The sequence below is a fragment of the Lipophrys pholis genome (assembly GCF_963383615.2).
Source record: "Lipophrys pholis genome assembly, contig: SCAFFOLD_25, whole genome shotgun sequence".
In the NCBI taxonomy this organism is placed as follows: domain Eukaryota; kingdom Metazoa; phylum Chordata; class Actinopteri; order Blenniiformes; family Blenniidae; genus Lipophrys; species Lipophrys pholis.
This window is the reverse complement of record NW_028292149.1, coordinates 1,034,996-1,060,147: the sequence shown is the minus strand read 5'-3', so window position 1 is coordinate 1,060,147 and position 25,152 is coordinate 1,034,996. Positions and strand designations below refer to the sequence as shown.

At 45.0% G+C, this 25,152-nt stretch overlaps 2 protein-coding genes across 6 annotated transcripts in view; one reads left to right on the top strand and one right to left on the bottom strand.

The window, feature by feature from the left end:
* LOC308128129 (NACHT, LRR and PYD domains-containing protein 12-like) overlaps positions 1-25,152 on the top strand; it is a 417,457-nt gene that overhangs the window by 183,243 nt on the left and 209,062 nt on the right. The window lies entirely within an intron of this gene.
* LOC308128131 (protein NLRC3-like) overlaps positions 1-25,152 on the bottom strand; it is a 229,169-nt gene that overhangs the window by 25,614 nt on the left and 178,403 nt on the right. Inside the window, exons 1-3 of one of the 5 annotated variants that reach the window (XM_080493788.1) lie at positions 3,603-3,734; positions 2,824-2,897; positions 1,352-1,471 (exon numbers count right to left, since the gene is read on the bottom strand). The exons of 2 other annotated variants lie outside the window; for them this stretch is intronic. In XM_080493788.1, the coding sequence (XP_080349914.1) occupies positions 1,352-1,471; positions 2,824-2,867 (164 nt within the window). In that variant the 5' untranslated portion in view covers positions 2,868-2,897; positions 3,603-3,734. Of the gene's footprint in view, positions 1-1,351; positions 1,472-2,823; positions 2,898-3,602; positions 3,735-25,152 lie in introns of those variants that run through there. 2 more of the 5 variants (XM_080493789.1, XM_080493787.1) reach the window with 2 other exon arrangements.

Here is a 25,152-nt window from a genome sequence, read left to right as displayed (position 1 = left end):
CTCCAGAATATTCTTAAATGTTGTGAAACTGATCATTAATCAGCAAGAGGTCAACACACTGGTATGTTCCTTTAAATTTAAATGCAGGAATTATGTGTTTGTGTGAGTGTCATGACCAATTCCATTCAGAAAGGTATTAATGTATCAGAGATCAACATCAGCAACTGAAACTGGATCCTACATGTTTCATGTTTCCCAAATGGATTCTGGTCGAATAACTTTAAAGTTAAAAATCCTTCAGTTCAAATCTTTTCCATCCCCCCCATCCCCCCTCCTCTGGTGTTCCCCAGGGCTCTGTACTTGGTCCCACCTTCTTCATTGTCCATCTCCTCCACTTGTCCATATTTCTCATAAATACATCATGAAGTTTCTTTGCTATGCAGACGACACTCAGCTCTACGTCTCCACCAAACCAACTTCACCCTCCCACCCACCTCCATCAGTGACTGTCTACAGGACATCAAGTCCTGGTTCTACTTCTAATTGATCAAACTCAGCAGTGACAAAGAAGTTCTCCTCATATGATTCAGGTCCATTAAAGGTCCTAGTTTGTCTACCATCATGGACAGCTCCTCTGGTTCCCCTCCAGTCAGGGTGAGGAGTCTGGGTGTCTTCCTCGACAGCACTCTGTTATTTCCAACCCACATCAATAGAATGACTGAGTCAGCATATTTCCACCCTGGTAACATCAAGCACTGTTGCTCCTCCCTCTCACCCAGCAGCATCTCCACACTGCTCCACACCCTGGTCACCTCCACCTGTTACGTTCTCTCTGGTCTCCGTCTCAAATCCTCCACAAACTCCATCTGCTGTCAAATTCTTCAGTATGAATCATCATCAGAACACCTTCCATCCTTCACATGACACTGCTTCTCCAGAAACTCTACTGACTTCAGTTCAACAGCTTCACTTCACAATTCTTTTCCAGACATTCAAGTTCATGATGAAGCTCCTCCCTCTGTACCTCATTGATCTCCTCTGTCCCTCACCCTCCTCCTTCACGTCTCACCAACGTCCACAGTACTTCTCTGACCTCCTCTCTCAGCCTCACTGACCTCCAGCCTGGATGAACATCAGGAGGTCCAGAGCCTTCAGCCAGCAACTCTGGAACTTCTTCTCAACCAACATCCAAATCATCCAATCACTGACAACTTTCAAATCTTGTCTTCAAACTTTGAAACCAGCAGATTCATCATCAAAATAGGACTTTTGAAAGAGTGTAGGATCAGACTTTGCTGGTCAGTTTGCAGTTTGGACTCTTGTACTAAAATACTGGAAGTGAAACTTAGAGTGAGCACAACTTCTCTCACTCTGGTTTAGAGGAAATAAAAGAAAAGAAAGAGTTTCATACTTTGTGTCTGAAGGTCCAGGTTCAGTACTGAAGTCTGGTGGAAAACCTTTGGACCGGTCACTCTTCATAGACACGCTGCTGGATACTGAAGACCCTGCTGTGTGTCTGAGCTTCTCACCTCTACACACACACACACACACACACACACACACACACACACACACACACACACACACACACACACACACACACACACACACACACACACACACACACACACACACACACACACACACACACACACACACACACACACACACACACACACACACACACACACACACACACACACACACACACACACACACACACACACACACACACACACACACACACACACACACACACACACACACACACACACACAAAATGTTGTATTAGATCACCAGATCACACTTGGTTCTTATCATTTAATTTCCTGTTTTCAACAAAATAACTTTAATGTTATTTTCTTCTGGAAAAGTTTTCAGGAATTGATCAGTAAAAATATGTTTGATGAAAGAACTTCAATAACCTTCATGTCATTTCCAATCTGCCATTTGTTTCAAAGTTCCTGGTAAAGTAGTAGCATCTGATCTGGACTGATCTGACTTTTCCCACAATAATCTGTATTCTGAATTTCACCTCTTACAGATTAAACTTGGATTAGAAAGGCCCACAAAGCAACATCAAGTGAGCGGCTCTGCGGTGAAGCCTGGAAGAGCATTAAAATAGAGGAAACCCAGCGAGCGCCTGCTGACCTCATGAGTTCACAACTTCAGCCAGTCATTGCCTGCAAAGGCTTTTCAACAAGTGTGAGAGATGAAGGATTGATTCTCTCTTATTTCATTGGTTCAGTGACTTTTGAGCCTCTGACATGAAGGGATTGTGTTCAAATCCTTTAGTTCCTCACATTGTTATGGGATGTTTTAGTTGAAGCCACTGAATTAAAGCTGAAGTCTGGAGGGTTTCATTTCTATTTCCTGTGGTAATATACAGAACAAAATGAGACAAACTTTGTCTCTGGACAAATCTTTGTGGACCAAACTGTAAGTTAGTGATGTGGGACGTTTGGACTTCAGTGTCATGTGGAGACGTCCACTTCCTTTAAACTCCCTGTTGGAAAGGTGACACTGCTCTGACCTTGGATCAGGTTAAGAGGAGTTAGAAACTCTGACCTGAAAGACAACACATGATCTTCTAGTCTTTGTCCTTTCCACTGCTTGTCCTTGTGTCTTTCATGATTACATTGGGACTGATCATGGGGACGGTGGAATGTCTCTGCACCTCATGTCCTTTACTGCAGCTCTTTTTCTGCTGCCTGTTGAAATCACTTCAGCTCACTTTGGATGACTTGAAATCACTGAGCCTTGAGACGAGTCAATACAGCAGAGCCACTTTTACTACATTTCATCTTTCTATGGAGTTTACATTTAGTGTCCATTCTTCTGTTTGCTGTTTGACTGAATGCAGGAGGGGGGGACGTCTCTTACCTGTCCACACACTCTGGTGGGTCTTCTTCATCCACGTCACACATGTTGAGTCAGACAGAGAGCAACACACCAACCTGCTCAACACACACACACACACACACACACACACACACACACACACACACACACACACACACACACACACACACACACACACACACACACACACACACACACACACACACACACACACACACACACACACACACACACACACACACACACACACACACACAGAGGAGATCATGTGGGTGGTGCAGCAGGAAACATAAACCCACATCCTGGTAGTTCCAGTTAGAGACGGTATCATTCAGTAGACTGAGATCAGAGAGCGACAGCCGAGACAAAACAGAGAGAAGAAAAACAAGAAGCATAAATTATGAACAAACAGAGGAAATAAGATGAGAGAAGAAAATATAGAAACATGAAAAATACAACAATCAATAGGATTAATGTCAGTTGGAGGTTTCAGGGGAAAAATGAAGCGTCTGGATGATAAATAATGAGATGATTGAGTCGTGTGTGTGTGTGTGTGTGTGTGTGTGTGTGTGTGGGAGGGCTGAAGCCCCGCCCACTGCTGAATGTTTTCAGAGTTTCTCCATGGAGAAGAAAAGAAGTGAAGAAAGGAGTTAAATGGAGGATGAAATGTTTGTCCAACAGGTGAAGAAGAAGAAAGCAGCTGTCAGAGGTTTGTGATGGTGTGAATGAAAGAGAAAAAGAGAAGTTAGAAAGTCTTTTGCTCCGTTGTGGAAGCTTCTAAAGAGCCGACAGATTCTCACCTGAACTCTCTTCACTTCTTCTTACAGACACTTTTCCACGTGTGAGGAAACTTGTGGAGAGAAGAAGCTGCTCTTCGTCCCTCTGAGTCCGTCTCGATCCGTCTCTGATGTCTGACAACCTCAGCGTTCTCTTTCCTGCTCTGACACACCCAGAGGAGGACGTTACTGAGAAAACCTGTTTGAAATCAACATTGTGTTGTGGTTGCACTGGGAAGAAGGGCTCACATTACAAGGGGGCGAGGCCAGGTGACATAAGTGGAGAGAGGAGGTGTGGTGCACTGACGTCGGGGGTGGAGTCAGAGGGGGTGGAGCTTCACCTGTTTGGCCTGACAGCTTCAGTCTGTGTGGAGAAACAAAGACTCTCCACTCCACCCACCGTCTGTCTGCTTCCACCACTTCTACACTCTTTTATTTTCATTCTATTTACACACCAGAGTCTTTTTCAAAAGGAATCTGGTCTCTTGTGAAAACCACTTTGAAAAAAAACAACAAATGAAAAAGAAAAGCGAGTTAATGGGGAAAAAACAGCTTACAACAGCAAAGATAAAAAAAAACCTTAAATGACCAGAGTTTTAAAACAAAAGAAGTTTAAATTTTTTTAAAAAGACATGAAATTCTATCTAAAAAGGAGCAAAAATGTTGAAAGAGTTAAAATGTTGAATTGACTTAATACATTTTAAAGATAAAATATGAAACTGCTCCAAACAGCTGCTAATGAAACGTTGACCAGCCTGGATTGTAACTGAAACTTTATGAAGCAACATCAGACACACTTTAGAGCTTGTATCATAACCAGGGGTCTTCAAGGTTTTCCAGGCCAAGGACCCCAAACTGATGGAGAGACGGAGCAGGGACCCCGACTATATATATTGTATGAAACTGTGTTTTATATGAAGCTGGCCTGGTGCCATGTATAAACAGAGCTACTGTGTTATTGTCCATTCAATACTAAGCTATTGAAGTAATACACAGGTTGATATTTTCAGGTTTTTAAACATGAACAAGCTGCAGGGTGGCCGTGCCACTGCCTGTTACAAACAGACTTCTTGCCTACGACACTGAGCTGTTGGAATAATTCAGATTCATGTTTTTATCTGAAGCAGACATGTAGAAGTGACGTCAATCCTCAAGCCGTCTGTGGATGCTCACATACTCCCACATTAGTGTGACCTCTGACCCTGATGAGCAGCAACTGATGTGTCCTTGGACGGACGGAGGTCGTCAGGCAGAGGTCAAGCTCTGAAATCCTCCCTCCAGCGCCTCCCAGTGGTCAGGAACTGCTGGTGTCACAGGAGGAGAGAGCACAGCAGAACCTGCCAGTTCCTCCACTGATGGAGACATGGAGGATCTTCCCTTTCTGACGCGCTCCCTCCATCTTCTGCTGGTTTGGAGAAAGCCTTCCATCCTGTCAAACATGTGTACGGCCACCTTGCAGAGAAGCGTTCAGTTTGTTCAGCTCAGAGAAAATCAGCAGCATATGAACGTTTGGTTCCCCAGACATTGTGGCTGAAACATGCAGCCAGCTCTGTGAGCTTCTGGAGGAGGAAACACTCCAGAATAGACCAGAGTTTTAGACCAGGAATATCTCCCAAAATGATTGTTAAAGCATTAATGGATGAACTTTTTATATTTATTCTTGTGCCTCCGTCTTTAAGAGGCGAGGCGCTCAGATTACTATTCCTAGGATCACGTTTATTTGTAATCTGCTTCTTCTTCCGCCGGTATTTCAGCACAATCAAGATGTCTCCTCATCAGGACACATGTTTAGTACACAGCTTACGGCCCCTGATGAGGACACCACTTAGCAAGCAGACACACAATCACTGCTTTCACTGTGGGACAGGAAGAGACGGACGTCTCCTAGACACCCTGCAAAGCAAGCAGGCAGACCCACCCTAAGATGGAATGACCTCATCAAGTACCAGTCAGAGCGAGGCTGGCCTGGGACCGGAGATGAGATCTGGAGTATCAGAGGCAGCATCAGGAACAAAGCCCACATCAAGTGAAAAAACAGGAAGCAGAAATACACTTGAGAACTTTAAAGGATGAAGTTGTTACCACTGTAGGAAACAGATTATTTCACAGCTACTGGAAGTTGAGCTGGAGTGTTTCTAGTGAGCAGGCATGTGAGTGCTTGATTAACTTGATAGATAGCAGGTGAGCAGTGGAGGGAGGGGAGGCAGAGAAGGAGGAACAGCAGAAGGGGCGTGGCCAGCCTTGCCCTGCATCAAGGTATAAATAAATAGGAGAGAGAGACAAGCCACAGCCACAGACAGCAGAGAGAGACAGAAAAGAAACCCTTCAGAGGGGAAAACACCAGGAAGAAGAGGGAGGAGACTGCCGATAACCAACAACTCAACTGAGCTGGGGCACCAAAAGCCAAGAAGATGACATCATCCATCAGGTCCTGCTGATTTTACAGATTTCAGTGTTGAGATAGCAGCAGCAAATTCCTCTAGTGAAATAGGTCATATAACCTAGCCCTGGTATTTTCTCTAAGATTAGGGAAGTATGGATGGTTGAAGAGGACCACACAGTGGCACAGTGGTTTTCCCCTCAGAGAGAAATGGTTAAAATACCAGCTGGGGCCTTTCTATGTGGAGTTTGCATGTTTCCCCATGTGTCCATGGGTTTCACACTCCAAAAACATGCATGTAAGGTTAATTGGTGACGTAAATTTCCCCTCGGTGTGAACATGAGTGTGTGTGTTTGTCCTGTGATAGACGGTGACCTGTCCAGGTGTGTCCTGTCCTCGTCCATAACAGGCTGACATCAGCGTCACTACCCCACCACCATGAGGGGGATACAGGATGGATGGATTATTTAAGAAGTTCTCCTTAGAAGCAGTTTTCTGGAAATTCAGAGGTTTAGAGTCTTGAGTGAAACTTCCGAAAAATGTCATTTATTTTGAAAGGTCTCTATTGATTTCAACATTCTCTCTTGTAATTTTTCTTTGTTGTTTTGCACTGATTATTTCAGTTAGTTTGCTTGTAGTTTCTCTGATTTATCTCAACGTAAGTAGTAGTGTTGTGCCGATACCAGTATCGGGGGTGGGGGGGCCGATACCACACTAAAAGCTGGTAAGGGTATTGGCAGGTATGAACTATTAACTCGCCGATACGCAGCGACGTGTGTTTTTCTCTCTCCCGACTCTCACTGCTGCCCTGACTCCTGATCCATGTATGGTGACGTACTCAGTGTATGCCAAGGAAAGCCTCATATCTATATTTGTTATTTTAATTTAAATTTAACTGTGGTTGCACTACTGTTTTACATGTATTTACTGGTACATGGATATTGCACTATTTTTGGGGCATTTGTGAGCTAAAGCTCAGGTTTAATAAAAGTTTATTATTATTTCAGTTCCACCCATACCAGGTAGGAAATAAAAAAGCTGTCCTACATTTACTGTGTTGGAGTTTTTTTCCTGTTTCACAAAGGGTTAAGCAGCCAGATGAAGCCATGATAGCAATGATTTATACAACCAAGTCAGTATTCAGTTCTTAAGAAATGGAAGAAAAACAGACCATATCTTTTTTTAAACACTGCAGTATAGGCAAGTATCGGCCAATACTATGCAACCAGGTATCGGTATCGGGACACAAAATTGGCATCGGAACAACACGAGTAAGTAGTCTAGGCTCTTGTGTTTTAAAAGCTGCTGTTTAACCGGGTATGTTGTTAAACGGTCGTGTTTAGTTTGGAGTTCCAGTCATTTTATTTTGTTAAGGCCTTGGCTATTAATTAGAATAAGTTGTTGATTTAATTATTTGATTATATTCGTTGGTTTCAATGTTTCCTTGTTGGCTCTTTATTTCATGTTTTCAGTGTAGAAACATATTTGTCCTCTTAAATAAGCTTCCAAAGTTCCTCAAACGGCTGGACATGTCAGGACATGTTTGTTGATGTCCTCTTTGAAGACAGAAAGGGTGGGACACCTGGGACTTGGTGAGAATTGAAGCAGAGAGACATGAACACAGGAGCCCCACCCACTTTATGAAGTTTGAATCAAAGCCAATGTTTTCACTGACTTTGAAGAGATTCCTGAAATAGGAGTGGCAATTCTTTAAAAACCCAGTATGAATGTCTGAAATAACTGAGGCCAGAATGTCCTCTAGTCTACAAGACAGAACTTCAGCTGAAATATTTACATCTCCCTTAAGCGAGGATATTGATCTGTAAGAGGAGCCCTCTGATGTATCTTTACCTTTCTTTGCAAGGCCTCGTGGGTGGTTCAGGAAGCTGGCCCAGCTTTCTTGTACCAGAAAACATTAAACTCAGCCGGAGCACCAAGAGCCAGGAAAAGTACTAAAACATTCAGCAGGTGCTCTGTCAGGTCTTGGGGATTTTCCAGATTGCAAAGAAGACATAAGTCCAAGTCCAGTGTAAATCTCTCTCTCTCTCTCTCTCTCTCTCACAGTTTATTAAGTTTCTCTGCAAATTGTGAATACATAGACACTTTGAAATGTACATGGAGATTTAATTTAAATGCAACTTCTTTTATTTATCCCTTTCCGGGTCACGGGGTTGTCAGTCTGAGCACCGTCACCCAGATCACATTGCACCCATTAAGAACCTTTCCTGCAGGTGGTGAGCCCACAGGAAGGTGGCGCCCGGAGTGGCACATGAACCCACTAAGACATGAGATTTTGAGTCTCATGCTCTACCAACTGAGCGAGCTGGGGTCTCTGTCACAATAATCAGTAATTTTTTATTTGTTTTTAAGAGGATTTTCTGGTAAAAACACTGAAGATTTAAACTTGGAGTCAAAGTGTGTTTCTTTGACTTAATTTCAACTCAAGTCATTGAAGGAGGACATAGTTTAGAGACGCAGGACATTTCAGGAGCACCAAGAGTCACAAACACAGCACTGATATGCTTCCGGCCATGAATCTGGACTTAAAGCTTGGTGAAGCTGAGGATTGAAACAAGCAGCTCAAACATAGTAAGCCTCCTCCACCACTGAGCTCCATCCTCTTTGTTTCCTGTTTTGGTGGATTCTCTGTGGTGGGATGGTGAAGCAGAGAGGGAATCCAACATGTTGTTGTGAAGAGAAAACTGGAGGCAGACGCCTCACAGGAGCTCTTTCAACCTGGCAACGCTTCACTGGCAGCACAGGACAAGCTTCAACCTGTCCCTCCAAGCCTCCAGTGCACAAAGAGGAGGCTCCGCCCCCATAGCTGCTCAGCCAATCACCAGGCCATGTTTAACGCTGACTCTGTAAGGCTCTCTGTGATTGGCTGAGATAATATTCAGTCCCAGCTGACTGAGATCCCAGGAAGGTGTCAGAAAAATACTCTTCGATATCAGTCTGACAAATATTCGGATGAGTGAAGACCATCACACACATGCAGCACAACAATGTCTGGGTGCGCTTTGCCGTACCGTACCGTACAGACACAAACTGCGCAGTGGAAACGAGGCTTTAGTGTCCCTTGATTGTTGTGAAATCAAATGTTTCTCTAGGCGAAGGTCCTGCATGTCCTGCAAGATGGACTCTGTGTTCCATCAAACCCAGGTGAGGTGTAACATGTATTAAAGCTGGATTTGTTCAAAATATGTGAGATTATTTGAATCACTCCAGATGATGGCTGGGATGAAGGAATGTTCTGGAAAAGCACAAGCCACTGCTGGAGCAATGATTAATGGCTGGTCACACAGACAAGCTGGTCATCTCACATCACCAAGAGAATTAATGGACACCTTAATGCATGGAGCTTTGACATTTACTGCTTCTGTGTGGAAAGTTGATTGTGACTCTCCGTTTGTACAAGAAACTAAAGTGGTGGTGAAACATAAGCAGGAAGGTAGAAAGGCTGAGGAGAGTGAAACAGATCAGTTTATATTAGCAGCAGCAGCAGCGGTGGAGGATGGAGGTGAACAGAGGGAGAGAGCAGTGAGAGAGGAAGAGTGGAATGAGGAGGGTGAAGGAGAATCAGATGAAGAGGATGATGATGATGTGGAGCAGGAAGAGAAGGTAAAGAAAGAAAAGAGGCCAAGAGAGAAGAAAGCAGTTCCACCTAGGACCAGACATCTCAGGTCACATCAGGTTGATTCCCCATGTGAAGCTGCTTTTAGCCTCCACATCTGGGTGGAGTGGGGAGTTTGTCAGAACCACTAGATTTTCCTCCTTCAGTAGCTGGGCAGTGTCCAGAGGATCAACCTGTGAGCCGCTGGCTGGACCATGTGGCTCAGCATGTGGTCCAGGCATGTGCCAGAGACCACTCTGATTTAGTTCCGTCTCACAAAATCCCACAGCAGTGCTGCAGGTGTTCCGCAGGTAAAGTGTCCTGCAGTGCTGCAGTGGCAGTGGATGGATTGGTTGATTCTGGGAGCCTGAAAGCAACTTTTCCCCACAAATTGAAAAGTTTTTACATGAACATGAATCCAACATGTTGTTGTGAAGAGAAAACTGGAGGCAGACGCCTCACAGGAGCTCTTTCAACCTGGCATTGCTTCACTGGCAGCACAGGACAAGCTTCAACCTGTCCCTCCAAGCCTCCTGCACACAAAGAGGAGGCTCCGCCCACATCGCTGCTCAGCCAATCACCAGGCCATGTTACATGCTGGCTCTGTCAGGCTCCCCAAGAGAAGATTCAGTCCCAGCTGACTGAGAGCCCAGGCAGCAGGACACAGGAAGGTGTCAGAAAAATACTCTTCGATAGCAGTCTGACAAATATACTGATGAGTGAAGAACAACACACACATCATACAGTTTTGACTTGCAAGGGGAGATGAAGTCTGACTCACTCAGCTTCCTGAATATCTCCGTCCAGCTTCAGTCTCCCTGCAGCTTTTATTCACACAGTTGGTTCACACAAGCATAGGCGTTTCCTGATCTAGTAATCATGAGTGACTCGCAATGCATTTCTATCCCCCGGGCGTCAGTCTGCACAGACAGTTCCAGCAGATTAAGCGGTTTATCTAAGAACACACACACATGGTCCTTACACCCAGTGTTTCTCCACCAGCAGATAGGATTTATGCAGCACAACAATGTCTACAAACACATGAATTAATGATAATTGAGAAGATTTCTCTAACACCTGTAATAATGTGAGTGCACAGCTTTACACATTTAGAAAAAATAACTTTTGGGATATTCAGGGCCTAATTCTCACACAGTATATCTGCCTACAGTACAAACTCAAGTCATCACTCTTGTTCTGATGGAAATGTCAGGATGAACAGATGAACTATTGAGTTATCAAGATCAAGCTGCAAATTGCAAAGTCTTGAAAAAGTTCTATTTTCTTAAACCTAACAGGCCAACATGCAATATTTAAACTTGATTCAAAGTACCTAGAAACTTTACTTTTTTTTTTACATTGTAAGTCGCAAATATTGTATGCATTAAAATAAATGTCAACATTTATTTCTCTTTCAAAGAACATAAGTATTAAAAAGTTCAAATATTTTGGGGTGTCATTTATCTTCAGACTAAAAATGACATTAATGTATTTTTCATTCTTATGGAGACTCTTCAGAATAAATGTTCCATTTGAAGAAGAAGCAGGGAACACTGCTACATGGACAATATCCAGTGATCAACTCAGCAGGTCCTCCTGAAGGAGAGTGTATTGATCTTCATTAATGGAAACAACCAGGCTTCTGAGGACACACACTCTTCCTCCTGATGGTGAAGACATCAGACTGAGACAGGAGACGGACAACAGAGCAGTTTAGTCCCATTTAGAAGAGGACAAAGTCAGCATGAAGAGAACAGACTGTGTGAAGTGCAGGCAGCCTGATTTGACTTGTTTTCCACAGGAAGACTATCAACACTCTTAAAACCACACAAATGTACCTGGAGTTGTCATTTCTAGTATACAAGGGGTCGTTGGTGGGTGTACATGGAGTACAATGAATACCCTGTCCAACACTGGAAATAACAACACTTCACTATCATTTATGGAAAGATACCTCAGACAGTTTGTCTTCTTCTCAATGCTCTCTCTCAAACTGTAAGACAATCCCAAACTGTAAAAAAATGGACTCCTCAGAACATAAAAATGATGAAAATGCTAAAATACTTAGCTCACAGGTGTGTTTAGTGACATAATCAGAGAGCGGCAGAGTCCATCAATGTCTCATTACCGCCTGTGGATTCAATTCAGCAGATGAGAGAGGCACCTCATGGAGATCAAAGGAGATCTAAGGAAATCAAAGGAGATCAGTGTCTGTTGCCATGGAGATGCTCCCTGCTCAGTGTTGTAGCTACCTAGTCTACCTAGTTACATCTTCATTTTGATTTTAAAAAGAGATTTCTGTCAAAATCAAAGTAAATTAAAGTGAACATCACAATGAAAATAGGACCTTGTTCAACATGTTCTAAGTGAAGAAATAAATCTTGTCAAATCAACGTATAAAAATGAATTTAGCAAAATTGAAGTTCTTAGATTGTTATCAACTGAATCAGTTCCTGAAAGACAAGGAGGAAAACTCCTGAGGAGCTTGTCTTCACCATTCAATATCAAAGCTTTGATTGTGTGTCCGGTTGCTGGAGCTGCTTTTCTTGGAAGGGTGTGGCTCATTTGTCCAAGAGTTGGTTTCTCTAAGTGGACATTCAATGATCAGGAGACTGAGTCTTTGAATAAAGGTTTGAAACTACTACTACTTTGAGTGGCTTCACCTGTCAAAGATGATAAAGAATATAGAGCGATGGTGAAGAAGACTTGAAGAAGTTTGTAGAATGGGACAGAAAAGTGTCACTTGTTTGTGAATGAGACGTGTCAGAGCCTGTTTGTCTCTTGTCTCCTCACAATCAAGAGACACTAACTCACTATTAATCTACTTGCTGCTGTCAGACATAAAGCTTGGAGATGCTGGGGATTGAACCCAGGACCTCATACATGCAAAGCATGCACTCTACCACTGAGCTACATCCCCTGTGTTGGTGGTTTTGATTGAACTGAATCAGTTGATGTAAGACAAGGAGGAAAAGCCCTGAGCAGCATGTGTCCCTCTCTCACCAGGACACTGTCCCTCTCTCACCAGGACACTGTCCCTCTCTCACCAGGACACTCTGGATTGTGGTGTGTGGCTGCTTGCTGGAGGGGAGGATTTATGGAAGTGTTGTCTGTTAGTGAGGATTTCATGGTTGGAGTCAGAACATTTTAGGAGATATTTCACTAACCTGACAACTAAATCATTACCAAACAGTTTCTTCACCAACATGTTTGTAAAGGTGTATATAAGGTGTTGTAGACAGCTGTTGGAAATAACTAAAGAAGTTACTTGTAATCTAACTTAGTTACTTTTAAAAGCAAGTAATCACCAAAGTAACTCAGTTACTTTTAAAGGCGTAATGAGTAATCAGTAATATTACTGATAACCCTCAGAGTAACCCTCTCTCTCTCTCTCTCTCTCTCTCTCTCTCTCTCTCTCTCTCTCTCTCTCTCTCTCTCTCTCTCTCTCTCTCTCTCTCTCTCTCTCTCTCTCCCTCCCCCCCTCTCTCTCCAGCCACAGCTGTTCCCTCTTTTCACTTCCTCCCTGGGAACGTGTGAAGTTCACTGCCACTTAAACAAACATTCATATAAGTAGGAAGCACTATTTTCGTACAGTTCCATCCATATTACGCCCCCTGCTGGCCAGCACAAGCTGCAGACGGACGTCAGACAGGCTTGGTGTGGGACTCAGACCGAGAGGAGGTGGCTGCTGACACAGAATCTGCTCAGTGATGTATCCGAGTATGAAGCACTATTTTAGGAGAGTTTCATCATTTATTGGATTCTCTATGTCATGTATTCTTCTTCTTAGATGCATTTTTAAGCCCTTTGTCATCCATTAAATATCTTTATATTTCACTTTCTCTTGTATTTATAAATGAGTTCCCAGTCATCTGATTGTACCTCAATAACTGGTTTATCCAGGGATTCCTCTCTTCTGACTCATGTGTACTGATATCTATCTGTGGTCTGTTTGAAGAGTCTTGTTGAAGAGTTTTTCTAGGATTTGGGAGAATTGTGGGTCTGTAGTTTGTGAAGTGCCAGAAATAAACTGTGCAGTTGAAAAGTTTAAACGCTGCATCACAGATGTGTTTTTTTACTATTTCCAATAAAAACCACAGAAAGATTAAAACAGACAACAGATAGATATCATTACAAATGAGTCAGAAGAGAGGAATCCCTGGATAAACTAGTTATTGAGGTACAATCGGATGACTGGGAACTCATTTATAAAGGAAAAGACGCCCTGTCACTATGAGTGTACAATCAAACAATACAAGAGAAAGTGAAATATGGATCTGGACTCTGGGAGCAGTGGGCGGAGCTGAGGTTGCACCGTGAGAGAGAGCGAGAGAGAGAGAGAGAGAGAGAGAGAGAGAGAGAGAGAGAGAGAGAGAGAGAGAGAGAGAGAGAGATTTTATTTTGATTTTTAAAACACTTTTATTTACACCTTTTACACATTTTGTCAGAAAACAGTCACGTTGTGCGTCAGAGCCTTATGAAATCATTTATGTTAAAAAATGTGCAAATTGCAGTTCATTGTTTTCCGTACAGCACAGAATGTTTTTAAACCTACCAGACCTACTGCCAGGGACACAGTAGGTCTGGTCCCGGTGGATGACCTGCTCCATAACCCTCCCCAGCCTGGAGGCCAGTACTTTGGACAGGAGTTTGTAGTCCACACAGAGCAACGACACAGGGCGCCAGTTTTTGATGTCCTGCAGGTTCCCTTTTTTAGGGAGCAAAGTGAGGACTGCCCTCCTGCAGGACACTGGCATGGAACCAGAGGCCAGACACTCATTAAATACGTCTAGGACATCCTTACCTAGGATGTCCCAGAACGCTTTATAAAACTCAGCGGTGAGCCCGTCAATCCCAGGAGACCTGCCCGTTGCCATCGCCTGCAGTGCCGCCCGCAGCTCCTGCATTTCCAGGCAGGCCTCCAGCTGTTTGTTGGTCTCCTCGGAGACTTGAGGCAGTCCCCGCAGGAACCCCTCGAGGAGACCTTGCTCCTCCTTGTACTCACTCCGGTACAGGGACGCGTAGAAGCTCACCGCTCTCCTTCGCATCTGGCTTGGTTCCGAGATCTCCTGCCCCGTGTCTGAGAGCAGTGCGTGGACCACTTTCCCCTGACCGTTCTTTTTTTCCAGGCTGAAGAAGAAGCTAGAGGGAGCATCCATCCCAGAGATGGTTTGATACCGGGACCGGACCAATGCGCCCTGCACTTTAACGTTTAGCAGGTCGGCTAAAGCCCTTTTTTTGCTTTTGAGGCTTTCAATATAACCTCGATCTCCTGTGGACTCATTTAGATGTTCCAGTTCCACTATCTCGGTCTCTAGATGCTTCATAGACCTGGTGATGTCACCTGTGACATTTAGGGTGTGCTGCTGACACAGGAGTTTGATCTGAGTCTTACCGTGGTCCCACCACTGCCTAAGACTGCTAAAATCACCCTTCCTCTCTCTAAAAACCTCCCAAAAAAACATTAAAGCCTCTCTAAAACTTCTATCAAAGGTTAAAACTGAATTAAAATGCCAGTAGGCGCTTTTAGGTAAAACATTTCTGATAAAAATACTATTTAAAAGTAAACAATGATCAGTAAAACCAATAGGTAAAATATCAGACTTCTTAAAGACATTAAAATGATGTTTAAAACAATAAATACGATCTAACCTGGCTGAGGAGACCTGCTCTCTCTAAAGTGGGACCAGGTGTACTGTCGGCAGTCAGGATGCATCCTTCTCCAGACGTCCACTATGTCCTGAGAGTGGACCAGCTGCCTTAAGGCTGGACCATCCTTCTCCAGACATCCACTATGTCCTGAGAGTGGACCAGCTGCCTTAAGGCTGGACCATCCTTCTCCAGACATCCACTATGTCCTGAGAGTGGACCAGCTGCCTTAAGGCTGGACCATCCTTCTCCAGACGTCCACTATGTCCTGAGAGTGGACCAGCTGCCTTAAGGCTGGACCATCCTTCTCCAGACGTCCACTATGTCCTGAGAGTGGACCAGCTGCCTTAAGGCGTGCTGAGAGGCTGGATGAGGCTCTGCATGGTTGCGGTCTAATGCCGCGTCTTCTGTACAATTAAAATCTCCACCCAGAAACAAATAGTCCTCCGACCCACACCCACTTACCACCTCACTTAACTTGAGGAAAAACTGCTTCCTCTCTGCACCGGCTGTTGGGGCGTAACAGTTAATAAAAACACATTTAAAATGGTGGAACTGAGCTTTGATTAAAAGCAACCTCCCCTGTACACAGTGCTGGACCTCCAGTGAGTTGGGGTTAAAAGCCCTGGAGAAGAGGAGGCCCACTCCTCCACTGAGAGGAGGGTGGAGGCTCTACATGGCCTCCCCTTTCCATTCCCTCCTCCACTCAGCTTCATTACTAAAATCACTGTGGGTTTCCTGAAGGAACAGGACGTCTATCTTTTTAAGTGTGGCTGTCTCATAGATTGCTTGTCTTTTTCTCAGATCTCTGGCTCCGTTCACATTTAAAATACCCAGTTTAAAAACATCCATGATAAAAGACATGTTTAAAACTAGGATAAAAACAAATACATTAATTAAAACAACCTTGGCTGTCAGCATCATCGTCTAAAAGTTTTTTGGCTTTCAGCACAAGTTTCCTTAATCTAAAACCCTCCTGTCCTGTGAGGACAGACTCCTGTCCTGTGAGGACAGACTCCTGTTCTGTGAGGACAGACTCCTGTCCTGTGAGGACAGACTCCTGTCTGCTGCTCAGATGGAGTCTGGCCGAAAAAATAAAAAGACTGAGGTCTGGGAAGTGGTCCTCTACTTTTACCCCGTGTTGGTTTTTCGTCTGCTGTAAAAACATCTTAAATTTTTCTGCACTGTACGGTACTTTGGTTTTTTGAGAACTGTTAAAAGAAATGTCACTGTTATCTGACGCATATTCGTTTCCACTGTCTTCTGACACCCGATTCTCCCCACACATTTTCTTTGTTTCACTGTTTTTTCTCTTCCTCCTCCTTTTTGCAGGTTTATTTTTTCCAATTTTTTCTTCCTCCATCTCTTCCTCCTCCACCTGTTCTGCCCATGCTGTACTCCTTTCTGCTTCCTCCACCTGTTCTGCCTTGCTGCTCCCTCCTGCCTCCTCCACTTGATCAGCTATGTTGCTCCTTCCTTCTCCTTCTTCCTCTCTTTCCTGCTCCACATCTGGCTCACTCTTTTTATCAACCACTTTTTTTTCTTTTTTTCTTTTTTCTCCCTCCACCTCACCAGTGATATTTACATTTCTTTCATTCACGCTGCATTCAGTGTCATTCACTCCTCCTTCCTCTCCAGCTCCACCCGACATACTCTCCTCATTCACGCTCACATTCACAACTTCACCCGGTGTATTTACATTACTCACCCCGTGTTTGATGCTCTCCTGGTCGGTCACAGCAGCGCGTCTCCTCGGTAAAACCCGAGGAGCGGCGATCGGCCGCTCGGACTGAGCCCCAGCCACCGCGTCTCCCGGGAGCCCGGATTGCGGAGCCACCAGCGGGGGGGGGACCCCCCAGACGGAGGCCCGCGGCCCCGGCATCGGGGCAGCGGCGGCCGTGGCAGCAGCGCCACGGGACTCCGCGGAACCGGGCTGAGCCGACTCAGCCCGCCGCGGACAGGACTTCACCGTGTGTCCCTCCTCACCACAGCCGAAGCATTTCATGCCAGCTGAGCTCGCGAAGACAACGTAGTCATAATCATTTACTCTCACACGGAACCTGAGGTTGAGCTCCTCATTCCGGTTATTGAGTATCATAAATACTTGTCTTCTGAAACAGATCGCGTGTTTCAGCAGCGGAGACTTAATTCCAGACAGGATTTCCTTATAGCCAGACACCACTTTTCCAAATCTGGAAAGCTCCTTAGTTAAGAGCTCATCTGGAGCATAAGGAGGGACGTTGGACAGGATCACCCGGACAGCAGGCTGGGACAGCGGCTGTACCTGGACGAACCTGTCCAGCACGGTGATTCCTGTCTCCACAACGGAGTTGGCCTTCTCCACCCGGTCCATAAAGATCACCACGGCGCCGTTCATCCGGGCCGCCGCCTTCACGCTGCTGTACCCGACCTTCTCCCCCACAGCCAGAGCAATCTGCTCCACGCTGCAGGGGAAAGGTGTCGAGATGCGGATCCCGTGTTTGCGGGTGAGCCTTCTCAGCTCGGACGACATGGCCTCAGCCAGTCGCCGGCAAACACGGACCACGCAAACCCACCGAAAAACCCCGAGAAAAAACGAAAAAAAACCAAAAAGTGCTCTGTGATTATTAAACTATATTGATTGTGGACATTAACAATGAAAAATACAGAAGAAAACGTGACAAACGCTCCCTGCTCACACACGCTCCCAGCCCTTCCGCACTCCCAGCATGCACCGAGAGAGAGAGAGAGAGAGAGAGAGAGAGAGAGAGAGAGAGAGAGAGAGAGAGAGAGAGAGAGAGAGAGAGAGACTGTACAATACGATGAAGGCGTAATAGAATGAGTGGGGAAAACAGGCTATACAGTACTACTATTTCAGTAAATATGCTAGAAATAATAAGCTTTTAATTTGGCAACTTTTTACAATGACATCCTGGCTGTTTACCGCAGCTACTGAGTGCAGGACAGCAGAGCAGAGCACAGCCAGAATGAAGGAGCCTGTGAGCCTGAGCTCAGGGCGGAGAAACCCAGCCTGACAGAGAGAATCCTGTCATGGAAGAAGTTCTTTTACACAGATGTTACTTTGGACAGACAGATTGAAGTACAGACTGACATCTAGTTTTACTACAATAATGCCCCCATACATGTGTTGCTGGAACAAACCAGTGTGAACCAGGTCTTGTTGAGGAGACTGTTACTGATGGTGAAAGGGACAATTCCTAGGACTCTATGAGAGACTGGACCAGATTGATCATCAGTGCAGACTGATGGAAATCCTCCTCCACCCTCAAATCTAGTTGCTCAGAACAGGTGTGGAAAAGTGTGAATGAACACATGAATGTGACTGGTGGAGCACCTCCATCATTATGGCTGTTTGGGTTGTCCACCGCAAAATAAAAGCCCCAAGCTTCTTCAAAATAAAAGTCCACAGTTATTAAAAAACACAAAAAACTTAGAAATTGATATTTAGGGGTGAGCTGGATAAAAGTTTAGCTGGCTTTTAAAATAAAAGCCCCAAGTTATTTCTAAATAAATGACTTTGTTTATTAAAATGATACAGATCTTCAAAATGGATGGTACATTGTTAGCTAGGCTAGGGGTGAGATGGATTTCAAAATCAAAGCGCCAAACTCCTTAAAAATAAAGTCATTTATTATTAAAAACTTCAATAAACATTTTTGATCATTATTTAAATGAGCCAGAGGCCATGAGTGTGCTCACCACGACAGGCCAGCCACAAACTCCTTCAAAATAAAAGTCCTTGGTTCTTGAAAATTACCCCAAAAACATAAAAAAAATAATCAGGGATTAGACAGATATAAGGTTGTCTGGTTTTCAAAATAAAATCCACCAAACCTTCCCATGAGAATCTGCTGACGTCTGTGATGAGAAATGAATGTGAACACGATGAGCTGCTGTCCAAAGCTGAAGTTGTCAAAACTGTTCCTGAAAATCAGCTCATTAATAAAGTTAACAAAAGAACATCTGAATGAATGTGAATGTGTAAAGAATCCTGGTGGACTGGTGATACTGGACTCAGACCAGGTTCAGGATCCTGTTTGACTGGTCATACTGGACTCAGACCAGGTTCAGGATCCTGGTGGACTGGTCAACTGGACTCTGACCAGGTTCAGGATCCTGGTGGACTGGTCATAATGGACTCAGACCAGGTTGAGGATCCTGGTGGACTGGTCATCCTGGACTCAGACCAGGTTCAGGATCCTGGTGGACTGGTCATACTGGACTCAGACCAGGTTGAGGATCCTGGTGGGACTGGTCATGCTGGACTCAGACCGGGTTTAGGATCCTGGTGGACTGGTCATTCTGGACTCGGACTGGGTTGAGGATCCTGGTGGACTGGTCATACTGGACTTGGACCAGGTTTAATATCCTGCTTGACTGGTCATGCTGGACTCGGACCAGGTTTAGGATCCTGGTTGACTGGTCATGCTGGACTCGGACCAGGTGTAGGATCCTGGTTGACTGGTCATACTGGTCATACTGGACTCTGACCAGGTTTAGGATCCTAGTGGACTGGTCAACTGGACTCTGACCAGGTTCAGGATCCTGGTGGACTGGTCATAATGGACTCAGACCAGGTTCAGGATCCTGTTTGACTGGTCAAACTGGACTCATACCAGGTTCAGGATCCTGGTGGACTGGTCATACTGGACTCTGACCAGGTTTAGGATCCTGGTGGACTGGTCATACTGGACTCAGACTGGGTTCAGGATCCTGGTGGACTGGTCATACTGGACTCAGACCAGGTTCAGGATCCTGGTGGACTGGTCATACTTGACTTGGACTAGGTTTATGATCCTGGTTTACTGGTCATGCTGGACTCGGACCAGGTTTATGATCCTGGTTGACTGGTCAAACTGGACTCAGACCAGGTTCAGGATCCTGGTGGACTGGTCATACTGGACTCAGACCAGGTTGAGGATCCTGGTGGACTGGTCATACTTGACTCAGACCAGGTTCAGGATCCTGGTGGACTGGTCATACTGGACTCAGACCAGGTTTCGGATCCTGGTGGACTGGTCATACTGGACTCAGACCAGGTTCAGGATCCTGGTGGACTTGTCATACTGGACTCAGACCAGGTTTAGGATCCTGTTTGACTGGTCATACTGGACTCAGACCAGGTTTAGGATCCTGGTGGACTGGTCATACTGGACTCAGACCGGGTTCAGGATCCTGGTGGACTGGTCATCCTGGACTCAGACCAGGTTCAGGATCCTGTTTGACTGGTCATACTGGACTCAGACCAGGTTCAGGATCCTGGTGGACTGGTCAACTGGACTCTGACCAGGTTCAGGATCCTGGTGGACTGGTCATAATGGACTCAGACCAGGTTGAGGATCCTGGTGGAATGGTCATACTTGACTTGGACTAGGTTTATGATCCTGGTTTACTGGTCATGCTGGACTCGGACCAGGTTTATGATACTGGTTGACTGGTCATGCTGGACTCGGACCAGGTTTAGGATCCTGGTTGACTGGTCATACTGGTCATACTGGACTCAGACCAGGTTGAGGATCCTGGTGAACTGGTCATACTGGACTCAGACCAGGTTGAGGATCCTGGTGGACTGGTCATACTGGACTCGGACCGGGTTGCGGATCCTGGTGGAATGGTCATACTGGACTCGGACCAGGTTTAAGATCCTGCTTGACTGGTCATGCTGGACTCGGACCAGGTTTATGATCCTGGTTGACTGGTCATGCTGGACTCGGACCAGGTGTAGGATCCTGGTTGACTGGTCATACTGGTCAGACTGGACTCTGACCAGGTTTAGGATCCTAGTGGACTGGTCATACTGGACTCTGACCAGGTTTAAGATCCTGGTTGACTGTTCAAACTGGACTCAGACCAGGTTCAGGATCCTGGTGGACTGGTCATACTGGACTCAGACCAGGTTGAGGATCCTGGTGGACTGGTCATACTGGACTCAGACCAGGTTCAGGATCCTGGTGGACTGGTCATACTGGACTCAGACCAGGTTTCGGATCCTGGTGGACTGGTCATACTGGACTCAGACCAGGTTCAGGATCCTGGTGGACTTGTCATACTGGACTCAGACCAGGTTTAGGATCCTGTTTGACTGGTCATACTGGACTCAGACCAGGTTTAGGATCCTGGTGGACTGGTCATACTGGACTCAGACCGGGTTCAGGATCCTGGTGGACTGGTCATACTGGACTCAGACCAGGTTCAGGATCCTGGTGGACTGGTCATACTTGACTCGGACTAGGTTTATGATCCTGATTTACTGGTCATGCTGGACTCGGACCAGGTTTATGATCCTGGTTGACTGGTCATGCTGGACTCGGACCAGGTTTAGGATCCTGGTTGACTGGTCATACTGGTCATACTGGACTCAGACCAGGTTCAGATCCATATTTCACTTTCTCTTGTATTGTTTGATTGTACACTCATAGTGAAAGGGCGTCTTTTCCTTTATAAATGAGTTCCCAGTCATCTGATTGTACCTTAATAACAAGTTTATCCAGGGATTACTCTCTTCTGACTCATTTGTAATGATATCCATCTGTTGTCTGTTTTAATCTTTCTGTGGTTTTTATTGGAAATAGTAAAAAAACAAACAGACATGAAATCACTGATATCATTGACTAATAAGCCCTTGTACGTTTTCTTCATTTGACTTTTATTTGCTGATTGTTTCATCTGAATGTTTAATCTGTTCCACCTCTTTAAGCTACATCAATAACCAATGTAATGCGCCCCCTGGATTTGGTCACCACAGTCACACGGTCAAAGAGCAAGTCAGCCTCGCTGCTGCCCCCTGCTGGCCGCGCCCCGTCACTATCTGTCAAATCCTGTTACAGAGTGCTCTGGTGTCTGTGGGAAAAAACTTGAAACTGAGCAAGATGACTATTGCAGCAACACGTCATCAGTAGGATAAAACTAAGCTGTCTCTTGATGGTCTACGACAGGGTGTCCAAACTGGGTCAGAGAGTGCTGGTGTCCTGCATGTTTTAGTTCTCTGCCTGCTTCAGCATACCTGAATCTAATGATGACGTCATCACCAAGGTTGTGAAAAAGAACAATAATGAGCCTTTCATCACAAAGTGGATGGGAGAGGCACCGGATGGAGATCAACGGAGATCAAAGCCGGAGGAAATCTTGGATCTGAGTATCTCCATGGCAAAAGGCACTGATCTCCTTTGATCTAATAGGAGATCAGCACTGGAGCCATGGAGACGCTCAGATCAAAGGAAATCAGCTTTGTAGAGTTGTAATGTGCTCGTACTCATCCTTACATTTTTCTAGAAATTTGTCTTCAATCACCTTTTCTCTATTTACACTCTCTACTTGAACCTTTACCTGTTTTTTATTTCATATTTTCCAAATATCATGATTTTGGTTTGACCTAGATTTAATGAATTAGATTTCATTTCTCTGAATGTATCTAGTATGTCGTTGAAGAGTTTTTCTAGGATTTGGGAGAATTGTGGGTCTGTAGTTTGTGAAGTGTGTCTGTTTTCAATAACGGTATCCTTACTGGAAGCCTGTTGAAAGATACTATGTAGAACCTTCTATTTACTGCTGACGTCGTCTTTATTGTTTTCTGGTACTTTCTTAAAATAATTCTTCTTACATTTTCTCATGTGAACTTATTTTTACATTTCTTGTATTTATTTTCCATATCCTTCGTTCATCATTTATTGGATTCTCTATGTCATGTATTCTTCTTCTTGGATGCATTTATTAAGCCCTTTGTCACCCATTATATATCTTTATATTTCAGTTTATCTTGTATTTATAAATGAGTTCCCAGTCATCTGATTGTACCTCAATAACTAGTTTATCCAGGGACTGCTCTGTTCTGACTCATTTGTATTGATATCTAGCTGTTGTCTGTTTTAATGTTTTTGTGGTTTTTATTGTAAATCGTAAAAAAAATAAAAACAAACAGACATGAAATCACTGATATCATTACTAATACACCACTTACTTTGATATTATCTATAACATGTGTTAATATATTATCACTAAACGTTGCACAATGAGAAGTGGTCCCACTGGAATTCAATTAAACCTCCATTGTATTTATGAAATCTTCCACCTGGCTGGCTGCTGTAACAGAATCTGATGGGCACCACTGTCTCCGGGACACTAGGTGGAGCTGTTCTGTTCATTAAATGAGTCTATGTTAGAACTTGGTGCTCTGTATGTGCAATTCATGATGATATTTGAGTTTTTTCTCCATCAATATTTTTAGAGTGCTCCATTCAGAGACATGTTCCACCACTGTTGATATTTGAGTCTGAGTACTCTGCAATATCAGAGCTGATACTGAGAACTGTTACCAGTGAATTCCTGGTTGAATGATAAATGTTGCAAATAATTAGATTTCAGTAATAATTCTATTCTATTCTATTGTATTTTTCTTTCTATTTTATGTGAAGCACTTTGTGTTGCAATTGTTCTGTGTCTGAAAAGTGCTCTATAAATAAAGTTTGATTTGATTAAAGAAAATGTGTCTTGTCTTTGTATACTTCATATAGTCTTGAGTCTGCTTTTAAATTCAGCAGCTCTTATTTCTCAAACTCATAGAGCAGAGGTCTCCAATCCTGGTCCTGAGGACCCCTGCCCTGCATGTTCTAGTTCCTCCTCTGATATTACTGGCCTGCTGCTTTGATAAGGTTTGACCAGTTTCAGCCCGGAGCCCCACCAAGTACTCTGCCAGGCTGTCCACTCGCTCCATCCCCGGGACATTCTGCTCGTCCACAGCCTGGTAATAGAACAGTAAAAAAATAAAGAAATAGATAAAAACAACATTAGCACAAGCAAAAACCTAAGATTTAAGTAGAATAGAAGATGTTAATGAGACCGACCTCTTGCTCAGGTGCTGCTGGACACATAGCTGGTGGCCCAGGAGGAGGATCAGCTGAAGCAGTGGAGACAGAGGTTGTGATGGTGGCGGGGAGAGGCGCAGCAGAGGTGGTGCTGGAGGTGGAATGTGATCCACCACAGGGCTGTTACACAAGACAAGATGAGCATTAGAAATCTACCACTGGAATGAAATAATAACAATGCCACTCTATGTTACTCATGGATTAACAAGAGTGCCCCCGCCTGTCTGTCATATTGTGCCTGGCTCCTGGCAGGTGGAGCAGTGGGAGTAGCGGGTGGAGTAGAGGGAGTAGTTGTTGGAGCAGTGGGAGCAGCAGGTGGAGCAGAGGGAGTAGTGGTTGGAGCAGTAGTGGGAGCAGCAGGTGAAGCAGAGGGAGTAGTGGTTGGAGCAGTGGGGGCAGCAGGTGAAGCAGAGAGAGTAGTGGGAGCAGCAGAAGGAGCAGTGGGTGGAGAAGTGGGTGGAGCAGTGGGAGAATCAGGTGGAGCAGAGGGAGTAGTGGGTGGAGCAGTGGGAGCAGTAGAGGAAGCAGCAGGTGGAGCAGCGGATGGAGTAGAGGGAGTAGTGGTTGGAATAGTGGGAGCAGCAGGTGGAGCAGAGCAAGTAGTGGGTGGAGAAGTGGGAGCAGCAGGTGAAGCAGAGGGAGTAGTGGTTGGAGCAATAGTGGGAGCAGGTGAAGCAGAGGGAGTAGTGGGTGGAGCAGTGGAAGCAGCAGGTGAAGCAGAAGGAGCAGTGGGAGCAGCAGAAGGAGCAGTGGGTGGAGAAGTAGTTAGTTAGTTAGTTTTACACACACACACACACACACACACACACACACACACACACACACACACACACACACACACACACACACACACAGAAGCAGGCCTCCTGGAGGTCGTTTGGAGGGATGCACCAGCGCCATCTAGTGTCCCTGAGACGGTGGTGCCTGTCAGATTCTGTTACAGCAGCAGCCTCCTCTCGGTTTGAGTCCCACACCAAGCCTGTCTGACGTCCGTCTGCAGCTCTCCTCTGACCTCCATGATGTCACTCTCCTCTGATCTCCATGATGTCACTCTCCTCTGACCCTCATGAT